This window comes from Passer montanus, unplaced genomic scaffold, assembly GCF_014805655.1.
Source record: "Passer montanus isolate IOZ18808 unplaced genomic scaffold, ASM1480565v1 scaffold71, whole genome shotgun sequence".
Lineage (NCBI taxonomy): Eukaryota > Metazoa > Chordata > Aves > Passeriformes > Passeridae > Passer > Passer montanus.
Window position 1 is genome coordinate 272,039 of NW_024372259.1, and position 13,713 is coordinate 285,751.

General features: G+C 45.3%; 2 protein-coding genes across 9 annotated transcripts in view; one reads left to right on the top strand and one right to left on the bottom strand.

Moving 5' to 3' along the window:
• The window catches only part of LOC120512253 (BMP/retinoic acid-inducible neural-specific protein 3), a 197,632-nt gene extending 195,066 nt beyond the window's left edge, over nucleotides 1–2,566 (bottom strand). Inside the window, exon 1 of the mRNA XM_039730325.1 lies at nucleotides 2,306–2,566. The gene's annotated coding sequence lies outside the window, so the exon portion shown is untranslated. The remainder of the gene's footprint in view (nucleotides 1–2,305) is intronic.
• On the top strand, nucleotides 1,233–5,033 carry LOC120512254 (transcription factor jun-D-like). 8 transcript variants are annotated; one of them, XR_005629978.1, is made up of 5 exons: nucleotides 2,626–3,083; nucleotides 3,156–3,327; nucleotides 3,424–3,452; nucleotides 3,579–3,669; nucleotides 3,821–4,217. XR_005629978.1 is itself a non-coding variant. In XM_039730329.1 (4 exons), the coding sequence occupies exons 1-3, from the start codon at nucleotides 2,638–2,640 to the stop codon at nucleotides 3,448–3,450; spliced, it is 645 nt and encodes a 214-aa protein (XP_039586263.1). In that variant the 5' UTR covers nucleotides 2,626–2,637; the 3' UTR covers nucleotides 3,451–3,452; nucleotides 3,579–5,033. The 8 variants fall into 8 exon arrangements, 3 of the variants coding, with proteins under 3 accessions (XP_039586263.1, XP_039586262.1, XP_039586261.1); XM_039730329.1 differs by having other exon boundaries at nucleotides 3,579–5,033; XR_005629979.1 differs by lacking the exon at nucleotides 2,626–3,083 and adding exons at nucleotides 1,233–1,994; nucleotides 2,254–2,400 and having other exon boundaries at nucleotides 3,156–5,033.
• The last annotated feature ends 8,680 nt before the right edge of the window (nucleotides 5,034–13,713 follow it).

Below are 13,713 nucleotides of genomic sequence, written 5' to 3' on the forward strand. Positions count from 1 at the left end.
TACGGCAAAGGAAAAGCCGCCCCGCTGCTGCCCATTATTCTTATTTTTTTTCTGAGTCATCCAGCCCCATGTGAGAAGGAGGCATCCCTGGGCTGGGGGTGCGGAATGCTGGAAATTAAGGGTAGTGGGAATATTCTCTACCACGGCTGACTGTCGCTTGTTGCAATCGCCCATTAAGCCCACGTTACTTGCATTGATTTATTCGGTGCTGTAAGCAAAGGGGTTGATGTGCATCCCCTCGCCTTCCGCTGAGTACAGCAATGCCACCCGGTCCAACCTGTGTCACTTTTGCTGCCCAGACACCGTTTTACTGCCATCCGTCACAGCGCCTGTGAGCTAAACAACTCCACTGCCCTCATGCTGTATCTTACCGTCTCCCATCCCCGGCAGCAGAGGGAAAATCGAGTGCTCTTAAACCCGGGAAATATTCTGCTGATGGGCACATAAATCTCTTCTGCAGAGCGGTAACATTTAAGCAGCACGGCAAGGCGATGCTCACTGGCTGAGCTATTCCCACTATAACATAAATCCCTCAGGACTTGCTGGTTTGTTTTGGTTTTTTTTTGTTTTTTTTTTTTTTTTTTTTCTTTACTAAAGGTTTAGGGGGTGGGGGGAAGATTAAAAATCAGGAAGAGGTTTTGAAACGCACTCCCTGCCCAGGGAGGGAAGGGGGGTATGACTGCACGGAAACTTTCCTGAGCAGCCTGGTGCAGGAGGATCCCGGCAGCAGCAGCAGCGCCAGAGGCAGGGAATTCAGGGGAAATGTCTGGGATTTGGTTCATCACCTCAGTCTCATGGAAAGGTCCGGGGCAGGAGGAGGTGGGGGCTGAGGGGGAAGTCAATGGGAATGGGAAAAACCTGCTGGAGTCTCCGGGAGAAGGACGCTGAGCTGGAAGAAGATAAGTAGGCATGGGAGCTTCGAGCTGGTGGGAGAAAAGAGGAGCTGGAGGAAGGGTGGGTTTTGGATCCCGTGCTTGAAGGGCTTTTTCACTACTCCTTTCCAGACATCAGCCAGCAATCTGGCGGCCGAGGGGGGAGGCATAGGGCGGTGAGGGGGAGGATGGAGGGAAGAACAGGAGGGGAGCACACTCTGGCATTGAATTGGTCTTTCCCGTCTTCTGCATGCCACCAGGCAATAAATTCGGATCTTGTTATTTCTCCCTGGCATCGCTACCTGCCTGCAAGCCTTGAGCCCCTTCCTGGTGATCTCCGCAGGTACTGCTTTGGAGACATGACCGCGCACACACAGACACACATACACACTTATCCTGCACCCAAATGACAGAGTTACACGGAGCCCAGTCAGACACAGCATGTTTCCTCCCTACCTTCTGCTATTGACCGTGGGAGGATCTCTGCCGCTAATTAGAGACACTGAAATCCTGGAAGTATCAACCACAAATAGCACTCTGAAGGCACCCGTCCTTTTTTAAATGTAATGTGTTTATTCCCCTTGGCTCTCCTCTCTTTTTCTCTCAAAGAAGCCCCTACTTAATTCAAGAGCCCTACCTCTACCATCTAGCTCAGGTACACCTATAGATGGGGGTACGTTTCTCCTCCTCGGGAGCCAATTTTTGGCCAGCGAAAAATACAGGCATGCCCGAAAATAGTGATAAATGAAATCGGGTGCGATGGGATTGGGAAGTGAGGAAAGGGCTAGGAGCGAGCGGCGGCTGGACAGAAGCCCTGGCAGCAGCAGGACAGAAGCCCCGGCCCCCCCGCCTGGCCACTGCCCCCTCCCAGCACATGCGACGGGACCTGAGGTCTGGAAATCCTTTCCTATCCCTTCTGGAGAATCCTTCCCCACCCCCAATCCTGTGCAAGTTCTTCAGGGGATGGGGAAGAGCGGTGAACTTTTGCACCTGATCTCCCCCCGCAGGCTCCCAGGCATTCCTGAGGCACGCTCCCGGCTGCCTCAGGCAGCAGCAATGAGGGAGGAACGCTGAGCCCTTCCAGCCGCTCCGTCTGCAAGGGTTAACCGGGGAATGGAGCAGGTACCGCGCCTGATGGAAACATGAATAAAATGTGATGAATAAGCAGTGGAACGGTGGCGCTGGAAGCGGTGCTGCGGTGCGCGCTGCAATCAGCGCCGAGCGCGGCGGCTGGGGATGAACGTGAGCAGAAAACCGGTGCTTCCTAATTCCTTCGAGTTCAGAAAGTGGAGACAGCCCGCTCGGGAATAAGGGGACGCAAAACTTTTTTTTTTTTAAATTATCTTTTCTCTTATTTTTTATTTTTCCCTGCTGTTTTTAGTGTCCTTCCTGCTGGAAGCACGCCACCTGAACGCGAAATCAAACCTACTCACCGGGTGAAATTGCAGGAGGCGAAGCGGCCGTGAATAAAACGCATCCCGGCTCCAAGCATATAGTCCATGATCTGCGGCTTCAAGCTAAAGGATGGGTGAGCAGGGTGGGGGAACTTTGGGAACCAGCAGCGGTTCTGTGTGTGTGACAACCCATTTACACCGTGCGTGCCTGTCTGTGTGTGTGTGTAGGGCAGAGAGAGGCTCCAAACCCGAAAGGGGGGAAAGAGGGAGGGGAGAAGGAGGAGGAGAGAGGGAAGCAAACCCGAATAGCAAGAGGAGTTGCGAAGAGGGATGGGATTCGCTGGGGTAGGTGTGGGGGTTTTTTGGTGGTGATGGAAGCGATTCTCGAGGAAAGAATAACAAATTGTGGGATCTCAGCCGCAGGCAGGAGGAGAGGGGCTTTGCCCACGCAGGTGGAACGCAGACAAGACCGCAGCGAGGAGCGGGAGGCCGGAGCCAGCCGGGAGGGTCGGAGAGCACCGGGGGCTCATCCCGACCGGGGGGTGACGAGCACCGGGGCGGGGGCGAGCGGCGGAGGGGGCGGGGGAGCCGAGACCGAGATGGGGGAGCGCTGGGGCCGGGGGCAGCTCCCGGGGCACGGCGGGGACAGGGCTCGGCTCGGGGGCAGCTCCCGGGTCCGGGCACGGCTGGGACAGGGCTCGGCTTGGGGGCAGCTCCTGCAGGCTGCGGGTGGCGCGGCACCAGCTCCTCCTCCTCCTCCTCGTCCTCCTCCTCCTGCACCCGCAATCCAGCGAGCCGCGGCGGCGATACCGACCGGGTAAGAACATACGTGGTCCCTACCCTCGGCCAGCCCTTTGTTTCTCATCATTTTATTCCGTATTTTCCGCAGCCCTGCTCCCCGGCCGGCGCCGCTCTCCCTCGGACCCCGGCACGGAAGGGCGGCGGAGACCCCTGAGCGGGGAAGCGGCTTTTGGGAGCGACCCTGCGGCCAGGAGCGATTGAGGGAGAGGGGATGGGCGGAAATTCCCCTGCTCATCACCCGAGTCCCTCTCCTGCCCCGGGTAAGCGGAGCATCGGCCCTCCATTTCCCCCGCTTCTCGATGCTTCCAGCCTCTCGGCATGGAAATAATGGAAAAATCCCCCTTTTCCTCGCATAGCGGCTCCGGAATGCGTGCGGAATTTGAAGGTGTGTGAGGTCCAGCATTTATGGAGCTTGATACATGTCCCCCCACTCTCCTGGTCCCTCTTCTACACCCGTGCTGTGACCAGACACGCGTTCATGGCTAATAAAAATGCTTTTCCCTGGGCACAGTCGGGCCGAGAGCTCAGCACGGGTAAGCTGCAGGCAGTCCGTGTCAGGAGCAGCGTGCAGGGCTGTGTGCACCCCTGGCCGGGCAGGATGGGTGAGCAGTAACCATGAGATGATGCGATGTGTGTGCCAGGCAATGTGGAGAGTTACAGCAGCACTGCTGCGTGCGCTCTCCAAAAGAGATGGCAATCTCTGGGTTGTTATTAAGAAGCTTTTTGTCTTCTTTCTATTGTCTCTGTAAGCAGCACTGTGAAGCGTTCGTGTCTGCTTGCCAGCCTGGCAGTTTCATGTTTCCAGAATCTGCTGGGGGGGAAAAGTCGGAAACCGCAGGAACCCAAGATTCCTCTGGCACCACATTGGTTCGTTCCTGTCAGCATGTCTAATTATTCTTATGCTAAAGAATCGTGGAGTGAAATGAATCTTAGCAGTGATTTACGCTGCTTGGGGCTTTATTGATTTTTTTTTTCTTTAGCGAGGATGTAAGAAAAGGAGTGAAGGAAGAATGATATGGTTTGTAAAGAAAAGAATTCAGTGTACATTTCAAGTGTGGTCGCTGTTAAATATGTCGATATAGATACGATTCTTTATGCAGTTATAAACACAAAAGGTCTCTTTGCCTCAGGATGTGATTTCTCTTACAGCCACAGGCTCCTCTGCCCCCTTCTCTCCCCTTATCTCCTCCCCTTCAGCTCCTCCTGACAGAATGAGGTTTAAAAGGTCAGCTTTTATGTAAATATTGTGCCTTCCTTAACAAAGACAGCTGCACATCAAGCCTGCAATGACTGTCAAATAGACTTGGGGTTCAAGGCATCCCATAAGGGCACTGTCCGTTTTCTAAGACTGATAAAATCTCGCAGAAAACAAAGGACAGACGTGGTGCGTGCCTGGGATGGACCAACAGCACCAGGGAGCACATGGGCAGCAGCACCGCCACGGCAGAGTTTGGTACTGCAGTGTCCATCGGGCCTTCCCACCGCATGTGTGCGACAGAGGGACCCACAGAATGCATAAAAAGAGATTTGCTGCTATGCTAATGCCTTTCTGCTCTTTCCATCAGGTTTCTTCTTCTTTCAAGTGATGTTCTAGGCTGAACTCTCTTTGCAGCTCCTTCACAGCAAAGGTAGCTTCAATCAGCCAAGGAGGATTTTGAGTCTGACCAACCTCATCCTCCCAAGGAAAGAGATGGACTTCATCAGTCTCTGGCTCAGACACTTCACAATTAGATGCAGTTTCTACTTCATAGCATCCAGAGGTGCAGTGCATATAATCTGTGCTCTCTTTCCCTCCCTGCCACCTTCTTTCACTTACAGAGCAGGACACCTTGGTTTCCTCAAGTAGCATCAACTCTTCTGGTTCTTTTCCACTTTAAATTGAATAAGAATATTCTGATATTATTCACTTTCGAGAATCATGGAATAGTTCATTTGTGAAGGGACCTTAAAGATGATCTAATTCCAGCCCCTTTAATAAGAATATTCTGATATTATTCACTTTATAGAATCATAGAATTATGGAATAGTTCATTTGTGAAGGGACCTTAAAGATGATCTAATTCCAGCCCCTTTCTACATCCCACTAGAACAGGCTGCTCAGAAAAGATTATGCCCATTACCAAAAGGTTAAAGAGATACTTTGGAATTACAACACAGATCTTTCCCTGTGGTCAACTCCAAGTCCTAATTGCCGCCACAGTTTGATTTGAGCCCTTAAAATAATTCTGAAGAAGAGTTAAAGGGTTGTAGAGGATTATGATGCCTTTTGTTCAGTGATTAATAACATGTGGCCTTAAAATATGATATTATAAAATCTCATTTTAGGGCAGAGTACTGAAGTCACAAATAATGGAACAAACTACACTTGAGCGAGGCAGAAACTTAAAAAATGCTAAATCCAGACTGAGACCTCATGTGAGGGAGGAGTGGAACGTCATATTCTCTCTTCCCAAAAGCCTTGTGGCCCTGAATTAGAGTCATTAGAGTCCTTTGTCCTGTAAATCTGCATTTAACAGCAGTGTATATCTGTGTAAACACATTTTAACAGCTTATCCTATAATTTTTTTTTTCCTACTTCCTATGATCAACCTTTTGGTCCTCTTTCTTCCAGAGCCTGCTAAGTGCTTCTCTTAAACTACTGAAAAATGTAATTTATTAAGGCAGTTCAGTAGCTAGTCTTAGCTTGCAACAGGCAAACCTATTATGCAGACAATACTGTCACCTTCTTGCAGTGACTTCCTTCTCCCAGCTTTAATGAATTCCCTGCATGCTACTCTGCTGTAAATTCTCCATCTAAAAATTCCATCCACTGTGTGATGTGTCAGGGGAAACTACACTTGACTTTTGAAACAGTTGGGAGGAGCAGAATGATAACCTACTAAAGTGCCTTGCCCTTAACACAAATTATGGCAAGCAATTAAAGTTGGAGCAAAAAGACTTAAGCTTTGGACTGCTTATGTTCTTAGTGTTTTAACTTGGGTGAAATTTTTTTAGAAGTCTGATTTGAATGTCAAATTTGCATATTTATCCAGAAAACAAAGGGAGTGCTTAATTGCCTGTGTCCAGCATTCATATTTTGCTTGGGAAACAATGCTTCACATATTCATGAGTTTCATTTCCAGCTACTGTTTGCACCCATAAGTTGACCTGTGTATCTAAACGAGCCCTGTAGTTGCTCATTACAGAAACCAGTGTGCCATATTTAGGATATATCAGAGACACCTGGCCACAGAGGAGATGCTTCTGCTCCCCTGGTGCAGTGGGTCTGGCTGGGGTGGGGTTCATGCTCCCAGAGCATCCCTCAGTGCTGTGCTTTGCCCTGGGAGGTGGAGAGGAGCAGGTAACAAACACACCAGGTTTGGCTGCTGCTGGGCAGGGCTGGCACAGCTCCACTCTGTCCTCAACATTCCCTGCCATGGAGGGGCAGGGAGAGGGCACAGCTAGACCAGACTGACCAAATGGACATTCCAGAGCAATGGCATCAGCTCAGAGACAAAAGCTGAGTGGGGATGGAGGACTGGGCAGGAGGATGTGTTATTTACAGTATTTACCTTCCAGAGCAGCAGCTCCATGTGCTGCAGCCCTGCTTCCCAGGAAGAAGCCAGACCTTGCTAGCTGGTCTTGCTAGGAAGTAGAGAATAAAATCTTCCTTGAGAGCACACAACATTTTACTTCAGTTTTAGTAAACTGCCTCATCTCAAGCTCTGAGTTGTTTTCCATCTTATTTTCTCTGCACTGTCCAGCTGGAAGGGGGAGTGGGTAGAGCAGCTTGGTGGGCACGTTGCATTAACAGAGATATGATTCAATTGAATGAAATTATGCCCACTGAGTTTTTTCTCACTTGCAGAGGAGATTTTTTTAGGATCTCTCAACATTTCACCTACAGAAAAATGAACCAATACTGTATTTTTTTTAAATTTTTTCCCCCAAAATATCAAAGATATAAAACATGTTTCCTTATTCACTTGCCCTGTCCTTTGGCAGCAGGGGACAAACTTAAAGGCTGGGGTTTTTTTTCAGGCTCTTGCTGTCATTGAAACGCCAGTTTTCTTAGAGAGAATAACCTCTTTGAAGAGATGCTATTTCTCTACTGCTTCCAGAAAGTGTTAATTGCAAGACCTGTAAGCTGAACTCAGCAGACATAGCCAGACACACGTGTCTAGGAGGGACACAAAGGCACCTGAGATGTGGAGGCATGAACTTCTCCAGGGCCTGCCAGCTTTCTGAGCCCTGTTCTTGAAAGATTTAAGGCTGTTCTGTTGACTTTTCACAGCTGCTGTCATCTGTGCCAGGCAGGGTGCTGCAAGCTTCTCTTCATGACTGTCCTGGGACAGGCTTGGCTTACACTTGTTAATTCTTAAGGGATATAAGGCACAGGATGTCTGCTGCCATACAGTGTGAGAGGGAAAATCAGCACTTTAAAGTGCTCCCGACCTTGACATTAAAGCTGAAAAGGTCAACAGGAAATGAGTTGTCTCCAAATCCACGAGACAATGGCAACAGCAATGTGCTGCAATATGTTACTGACTCTCTTACTAATTTTTTTGTGGCCATGTTTCAATGACCAATAGCCATGCAGGAAAAAAATATGGGTTTGCGATTTTTAGAATATCCTCTGATGTATTCAGGTATTTCTTCCACCTAACTGGACTTTACAAGATCACAAAAGTCTCTGTTAATTTCAAGAAATGTTTGTAGAGAAAATGGTAAAGGAGGCGATGCATTTGAAATCATGTTGAAGTGTTGTGGTGGAGATTCCTGTGTGTCAAATGCGTGTTTTTCTTTAGGAAAATGTATCCAGTTACTGAGAAGGCCTGTCATATGAAAGTGGTCTAATCTGTATTTCTGTAGTAGATGTGATGGCCAGAGAATGGAGGCCCCTTTGCCACAAGCACTGATTTTACAAGCAGTGTGAGAAGCACTGACCTCTGCAGATCTGGAGAGGAATTGAGGTGTAATTTTAGCGTGCTTGTGTTTAAATAAAGGAGTCATGCATCTTCTGTTGGGTTTTAGCCCCATGTGACCTTAGTGTTAACGCCAGAGTTAGGAAAAACCATACCAGCTGGTGCTGTGTTACTTCTGTGTAGTCAGAAAGGAGTCCCTTCCAGACGAGGCAAGATATTAGCACAAAAAGCCTCTTTTTATAGAGTTTGGATCTGAAATGCATTTGAATTAATGGTGTAGGACAGAAAAAGAGCTGAAATTAATAGAAGACCCCCTCAATGAATTTTCTCTGCATGTGTAAAAGAACAAGACCCATATTCAGAAAAAAAGGAGTATTTGGAAGGGTGGTGGAGTCAAGTGAAGTTCAGTTGATGCTTTGCAGAGTCAAGGAATTGCACAGTAGAAAGGCAGAGTTTTGCAAAGTGGCTGTGCTGTGAAGAAATTCTTGTAGAGAATGCGATTTGCATTTAGAAAATAGATTATTTTACAGATATTTGTTCCATTTGATAGTCATTCCCTGAATAACATCTGCTGCATTATCTCAATAAATCTGGTTATCTCCCACAGAAATGAGCTGAGCAAAAGATCTGTAGTAAGTTTTGAAAATAACCTTTGTTATTATGTGTCATTAACTCATAAGAATCAAACTACATGGCCACTAATGACACTGAACAAAAACAATACACTTTCTTGAACATTCTGTTCCATACATTTCCAGTCTCCAGCCTGCACTTAAAATACAGCAATTTTACAAGCATTTCTCATTTGCCTAGGCTATGCAGTTAATGAGATAGAGAAAGCATGAAGAATTTGTATGGATGAACTCCATTTACCTAATTTCCAACCCAAACATAACGATATGAAAAATAAGCGATATGTGTATAAAATTGCGTGTTCTTTTTTCGCTTTTCACAGTTCTTGTCTTGCAGCAGTCCAGGCTGAGTCATTGTGGCACACAACAGGTATGTGTCTTGTCAACAGCCATCACCCTTTTGACATTTCTCCCAGCTGCTGGGGGCGGAGAGCAGGGAGATATCAGCTTCTCTTCTCAGTCACAATGGAAAAGAGGCAGTAAAAAAAAACCCCACTTCCTCTTCCATCATTTATTTGATTAGGTTTGTCAGAGCAGCAGAGCACAAAGCCCACATGGATTTTGTGAAGCACTCTGGCTTGTAAGCATACATTTAAAACTTCAGCAGATGAGGATGGCTTCATGTCTTTAGCATGTATTCTGCTGAATCACATGACAGCAGGAATTTATTCTTTTAAAGTGTTGCAAAATGCTTTTACCAGAGCCATATTTCAGTTGCATTTCTTCAAAAGAGGTTGGAGAGAAAGTAAATGAAATCTCAGAACCTGGTTCAAAAAAGACATAAGCTCAATTTAAAGTTAGCTGCATTGATTTTGCTCAACCCTAGAAATAACATTCACCTTTTGGCATAACTCTGACACAGCAAAACACTTGTTCTTAGTAGGACATTAAGAAACCAGCTACCCATTCTCCTGCTTGTTTTTTATCAGATAAAGACATGAAAAGTAACAGTGCCAAAATGTATTAACATGGCATCATCTCAGTGTCCCTATTAGGTGTGCACTTTAAATGAGAGAGTAAAAAAACCCCTACAGGATAACAACAAAACAACCCTAAGGAAACATTCTCACTGAGCACTGCTTGGGCTGTCTAGAGGAAATGGAAGGTCTTCTCAACCTCTGCAGCTCCAGGGCTGCTGGAGATGGGCCTGCTCTTCCTCTGGGAATGCAGGGCAGGAGAAAGCTGCTCCTCTGGGAATGCAGTGGGCAAAGGCTGCTGTGCTGTTCCAGGCTCAGATTGTATCCAGGTAGGAATGCTTGGCTCCCCCCCTGGGCAGAGCATCTCCCAATGGATGATGGAATTTTATCAGCCATGCAGGGACACTCAGTGGCCATGAACAGAAGATAATTAATAATTATGGCCCATGAACAGCAGAGATCTCCTGGAGGGAGGATTGGCTGTGGGAGAGATAAAGAAAACTGCCCAATGAGCAGAGGATAGCTGCCCCACCTCTGACAGATGGGGATAGAATACACACATATCCTACAACCCAGGGCAATAAGGATCACTGGAGGATGCTATCACTGCCTTATTCCTTCACTACATTGGCTGCTGTTGTATCTTATATTTTCCTGTAATCCTCTGACCCTGCTGAGGCAGGAATTTTTTGGTTGAGTTCTGGCTCATTTTAAGTTTGTTCACACAGTCCCTGAAGAGCTCACTTTCCTGTTATCCTCTGACCCTGCTGAGGCGGGAATTTTTTGGTTAAGGAGTTCTGGCTCATTTTAAGTTTGTTCACACAGTCCGTGAAGAGCTCCAATGCTGCCTTGTGGTATCACGAGAGCAGAGCAAGAGAGGAGACCCTGCTGGTCCATGGAATGCCACCACACAGTGATTATTTCTACCTACACCTGTCTGTAATGAAGACATTATTTTATGTTTTCTATTAAAAAAAACCAAAAACAACCAAACTCTTTAAAACACTTGAAAATCCAAGGTGATGTGTAAATACATATTTTTCAAAATGTCAGCAAAATAAGATTGTAAAATTGTTCCTGATTTTATTGCAAGTTAGAAGTAATTTGAAATACACATTTTTATTCAGCACATTAGCTAATAGTCTCAATTGTCAATGAATATTTGGGTTTCTGAAGATTTGTTTTATAGAACCACATTGGGTAGACAGACACTTGGTGCTGAAGTGAGCCTCGCAGGTTGCTGAAGTGAGCCTGATAACCAAAAAATTAACTTTAGGTTGGAAAATAATTCCTTATGTTCATGTTCTATTGGCCAATTTCTGACAGATTTTACCAGGCATTTCACTGCCAACTTGAAATCAACTTCAATTGTAAATACATTCAGGGATTTCTTTTTAAGTGTACTTAAGATAAACCTGCCATTAAATTGAAAAATAATTTAAAAAAAAACCAACCCAAACAAACAAAAATCACAATCAAGACTCAAATCTTCAACTTTTTCCAAACTGCATAATTCTTAAAATAAAAAGTCCCCTTCACTTTTAGAAGTCTGTGAAGAAAATAACTTAGCAATATGGGCTGATGGCCACCAGCTATTAGGGTTTTTTAAAATGTTAACTCTTTCTATAGAAATACAAGGTAAATGTATTCCCAGACTTTTTATATTGTTTTGCATTTCATTCAGGTCATGTTTACATGTAGATGATCGGCACATGCAACAGTTAATAAAAAAGTGTTTAATTATCCTGGGATAAAGTTAATTTTATTCTTAGTAGCTGGTAGAGTGCTGTGTTTTGTCTTTAGAGTGAGAACAATGTGAATCCCACACTGAGGGTTTGGTTGTTGCTCAGCAACCCTTACCCTAAGTAAAGGATTTTCCTTATACTATTATTTAATTTATTTCAGTTATTAAACTGCTGTGAACCCGTGGGTTTTATCTTTCTCCAACTCTTCTCCCTGTCCCACTGGTGGGGCTGGGGATGAGTGAGCAGCTGAGTGGTTCTTAGTTGCTGGCTGAGGCTAAACCACAACACTCATAAATAAAGTAATGTTTTATGCTTGTCACAGGTAATTGTGGTGCACTTTACAGTGGATTAGTCAATCTCTCTTCCTGTAGGGCTGTCAAGTTGGCAAGTGGCAAAGAAGAACTCTTCTGCACAGCCTGCCAGTGAGTCTGTTTATAACAGTACTGGGAGTATTTTCCATTTGCAAATCAGCAATTGGAACAATGAAGTAATTTTAAGTGATGCTGTTTCTGAATGTGTTTATTGCTCAGTGATTACTGCATCATCACCTGCAACATCTTGCAGTGCTGGAAAATGAAAATCATTTTCCTAACAAGTTTTCTACAGGATTTCTCATTCAAGTTAGCTAAAGGATATGCAGATTGATTCTGCTAGCTTCTCCATGAAAATCTACTTCTACATTCAAAATTCTTCTCATCTTACTCAAATATGGTCCACTTTAAAGACTCCTCTCCCAAAGCACTTCCCTATGATGACTGATGTCTCTGGCCAGCACTAAACACAATCTTTTTTAGTCACAGAAAACTTTTCCTGGAGACAAACTCTCCCTGGTCTCAACAAATATTAAACTTAATTTGTAAGTAGCTTGAGAAAAATTTCTCTGAAATAACTTTTGGTAATCCATCATCATAAAGGTAAGATCTCTACCTACATTCACAGTGACCTAACCCTTCAGCACTGCAGCTGGTGGTAATTACACACAAGCCACACAGAAATTGCTCCATGTGCCTCCTGTCACAGAAATAATTTATACCCGTGGTGGGTTGACTTTGGCCAACTGCCAGATGTTCACCCTGCCACTTCCACTCACAGAATCACAGAATATCCTGAGTGGGAAGGGAACTACAGAGATCATGGATCCAGCTCCTGTCCTGCCCAGACACCCCAACAATCCCACCCTGTGCATCCCTGGGAGCATTGTCCAAACCCTCCTGGAGCTCTGACAGCCTGCTTGGGGCTGTGCCCATTCCCTGGGGAGCCTGGGCAGTGCCAGCACCCTCTGGGGAAGAACCTTTCCCTGATATCCAACCTAAACCTCCCCTGGCACGGCTCCAGGCATTCCCTGAGTCCTGTCACTGTCATGGGGATCAGCCTCCTTTGAGCTGTCTACTGCACTTGTGGATTAGAGGCATCTGAAACCCAGACTGTGTTAATGGGGCCTGTGGTGTTTGAGGTCTTTTCCAACCATAATGGCTTTATAATGCCCACTAAGGATTGGAAAGTCCTATATTCCCAAAAGATGTGGCATACCCAGAGGGAATCTGGACAGCAAAAGTGTTAAGGATGTGGAAACCTCATCATGATTGTCTCAGGAAGAGAGATGAAGTTACATTAGAGAGATTAAATCTGTGGCCTGTCTGCCTGCTAATACTTACAGTCAGTCTCTTAGTTTGATTTTATTAGTAAAGATTCCAGTTTGGGAGCTCCAGGATTGCTCAATGGTGAGAACCAAAGTGCAATAATTGATGTTGATGACCAGATGCATTTTAAAAGCCCATTCCTGGTTTGGATTCAAATTCTATTCCCTTATTTTATTGAGCTGGAGCATAAAAAGCAGTTAGGACTCCTACTCATTGCATCTATCAGTGAAAATGGCACAAACTGAGAGCACCTGACCATCAGAAATTCCATTCCTGGGAGGCACAGTCAGCATAGGTTGCTTAGAGAAACCAAATCTTTGAAACCACATATATCCTTCACTATTTTCTCCCAAATCTGTTGTTTCTTGATATTTCCTAGGAAATACTTATAAGATAAGAGGAATAAAAGAGCCACAAATAATAATAGTTTCATTTCAATGGGTGTCTTGTCCCATCTTCAGCAAAGGTGTAACTACTCAAACTTCCCTTCTTATCTGATATATTTATGCATAATATATGCCAGTTAAAATTCATTTCAACAGAATAAGAACACTATAAATTAATTTATCTTCTAGTTCTTCAGAGGAAAATTTAGAAACACAAGAGATACAAATTCTCCTTGGCACTACAATTATAAATTTGACACACACAACCATGTATTAACCCAACTCTCCTTTCATGGTAGTTGCTTGAGCATTAATAGGGTCTCTTCATGGTAAAAAAGTTCCAATATATTTGTGTCATGACCTTATAGTGGAGAAAAAAGAACACAGCTACTAGCAAGGAGACCTTTTAAATCAGTACAAAG

What these genes read in the sequence shown, in the direction of transcription:
- LOC120512254 (XM_039730327.1), top strand. Translation starts at nt 2,638, where the DNA reads ATGGAAGCGATTCTCGAGGAAAGAATAACAAATTGTGGGATCTCAGCC. An exon ending in GCGGCGGCGATACCGACCGG is followed by an intron (nt 3,084 to 3,155) that starts GTAAGAACATAC and finishes TATTTTCCGCAG; the next exon opens with CCCTGCTCCCCGGCCGGCGC.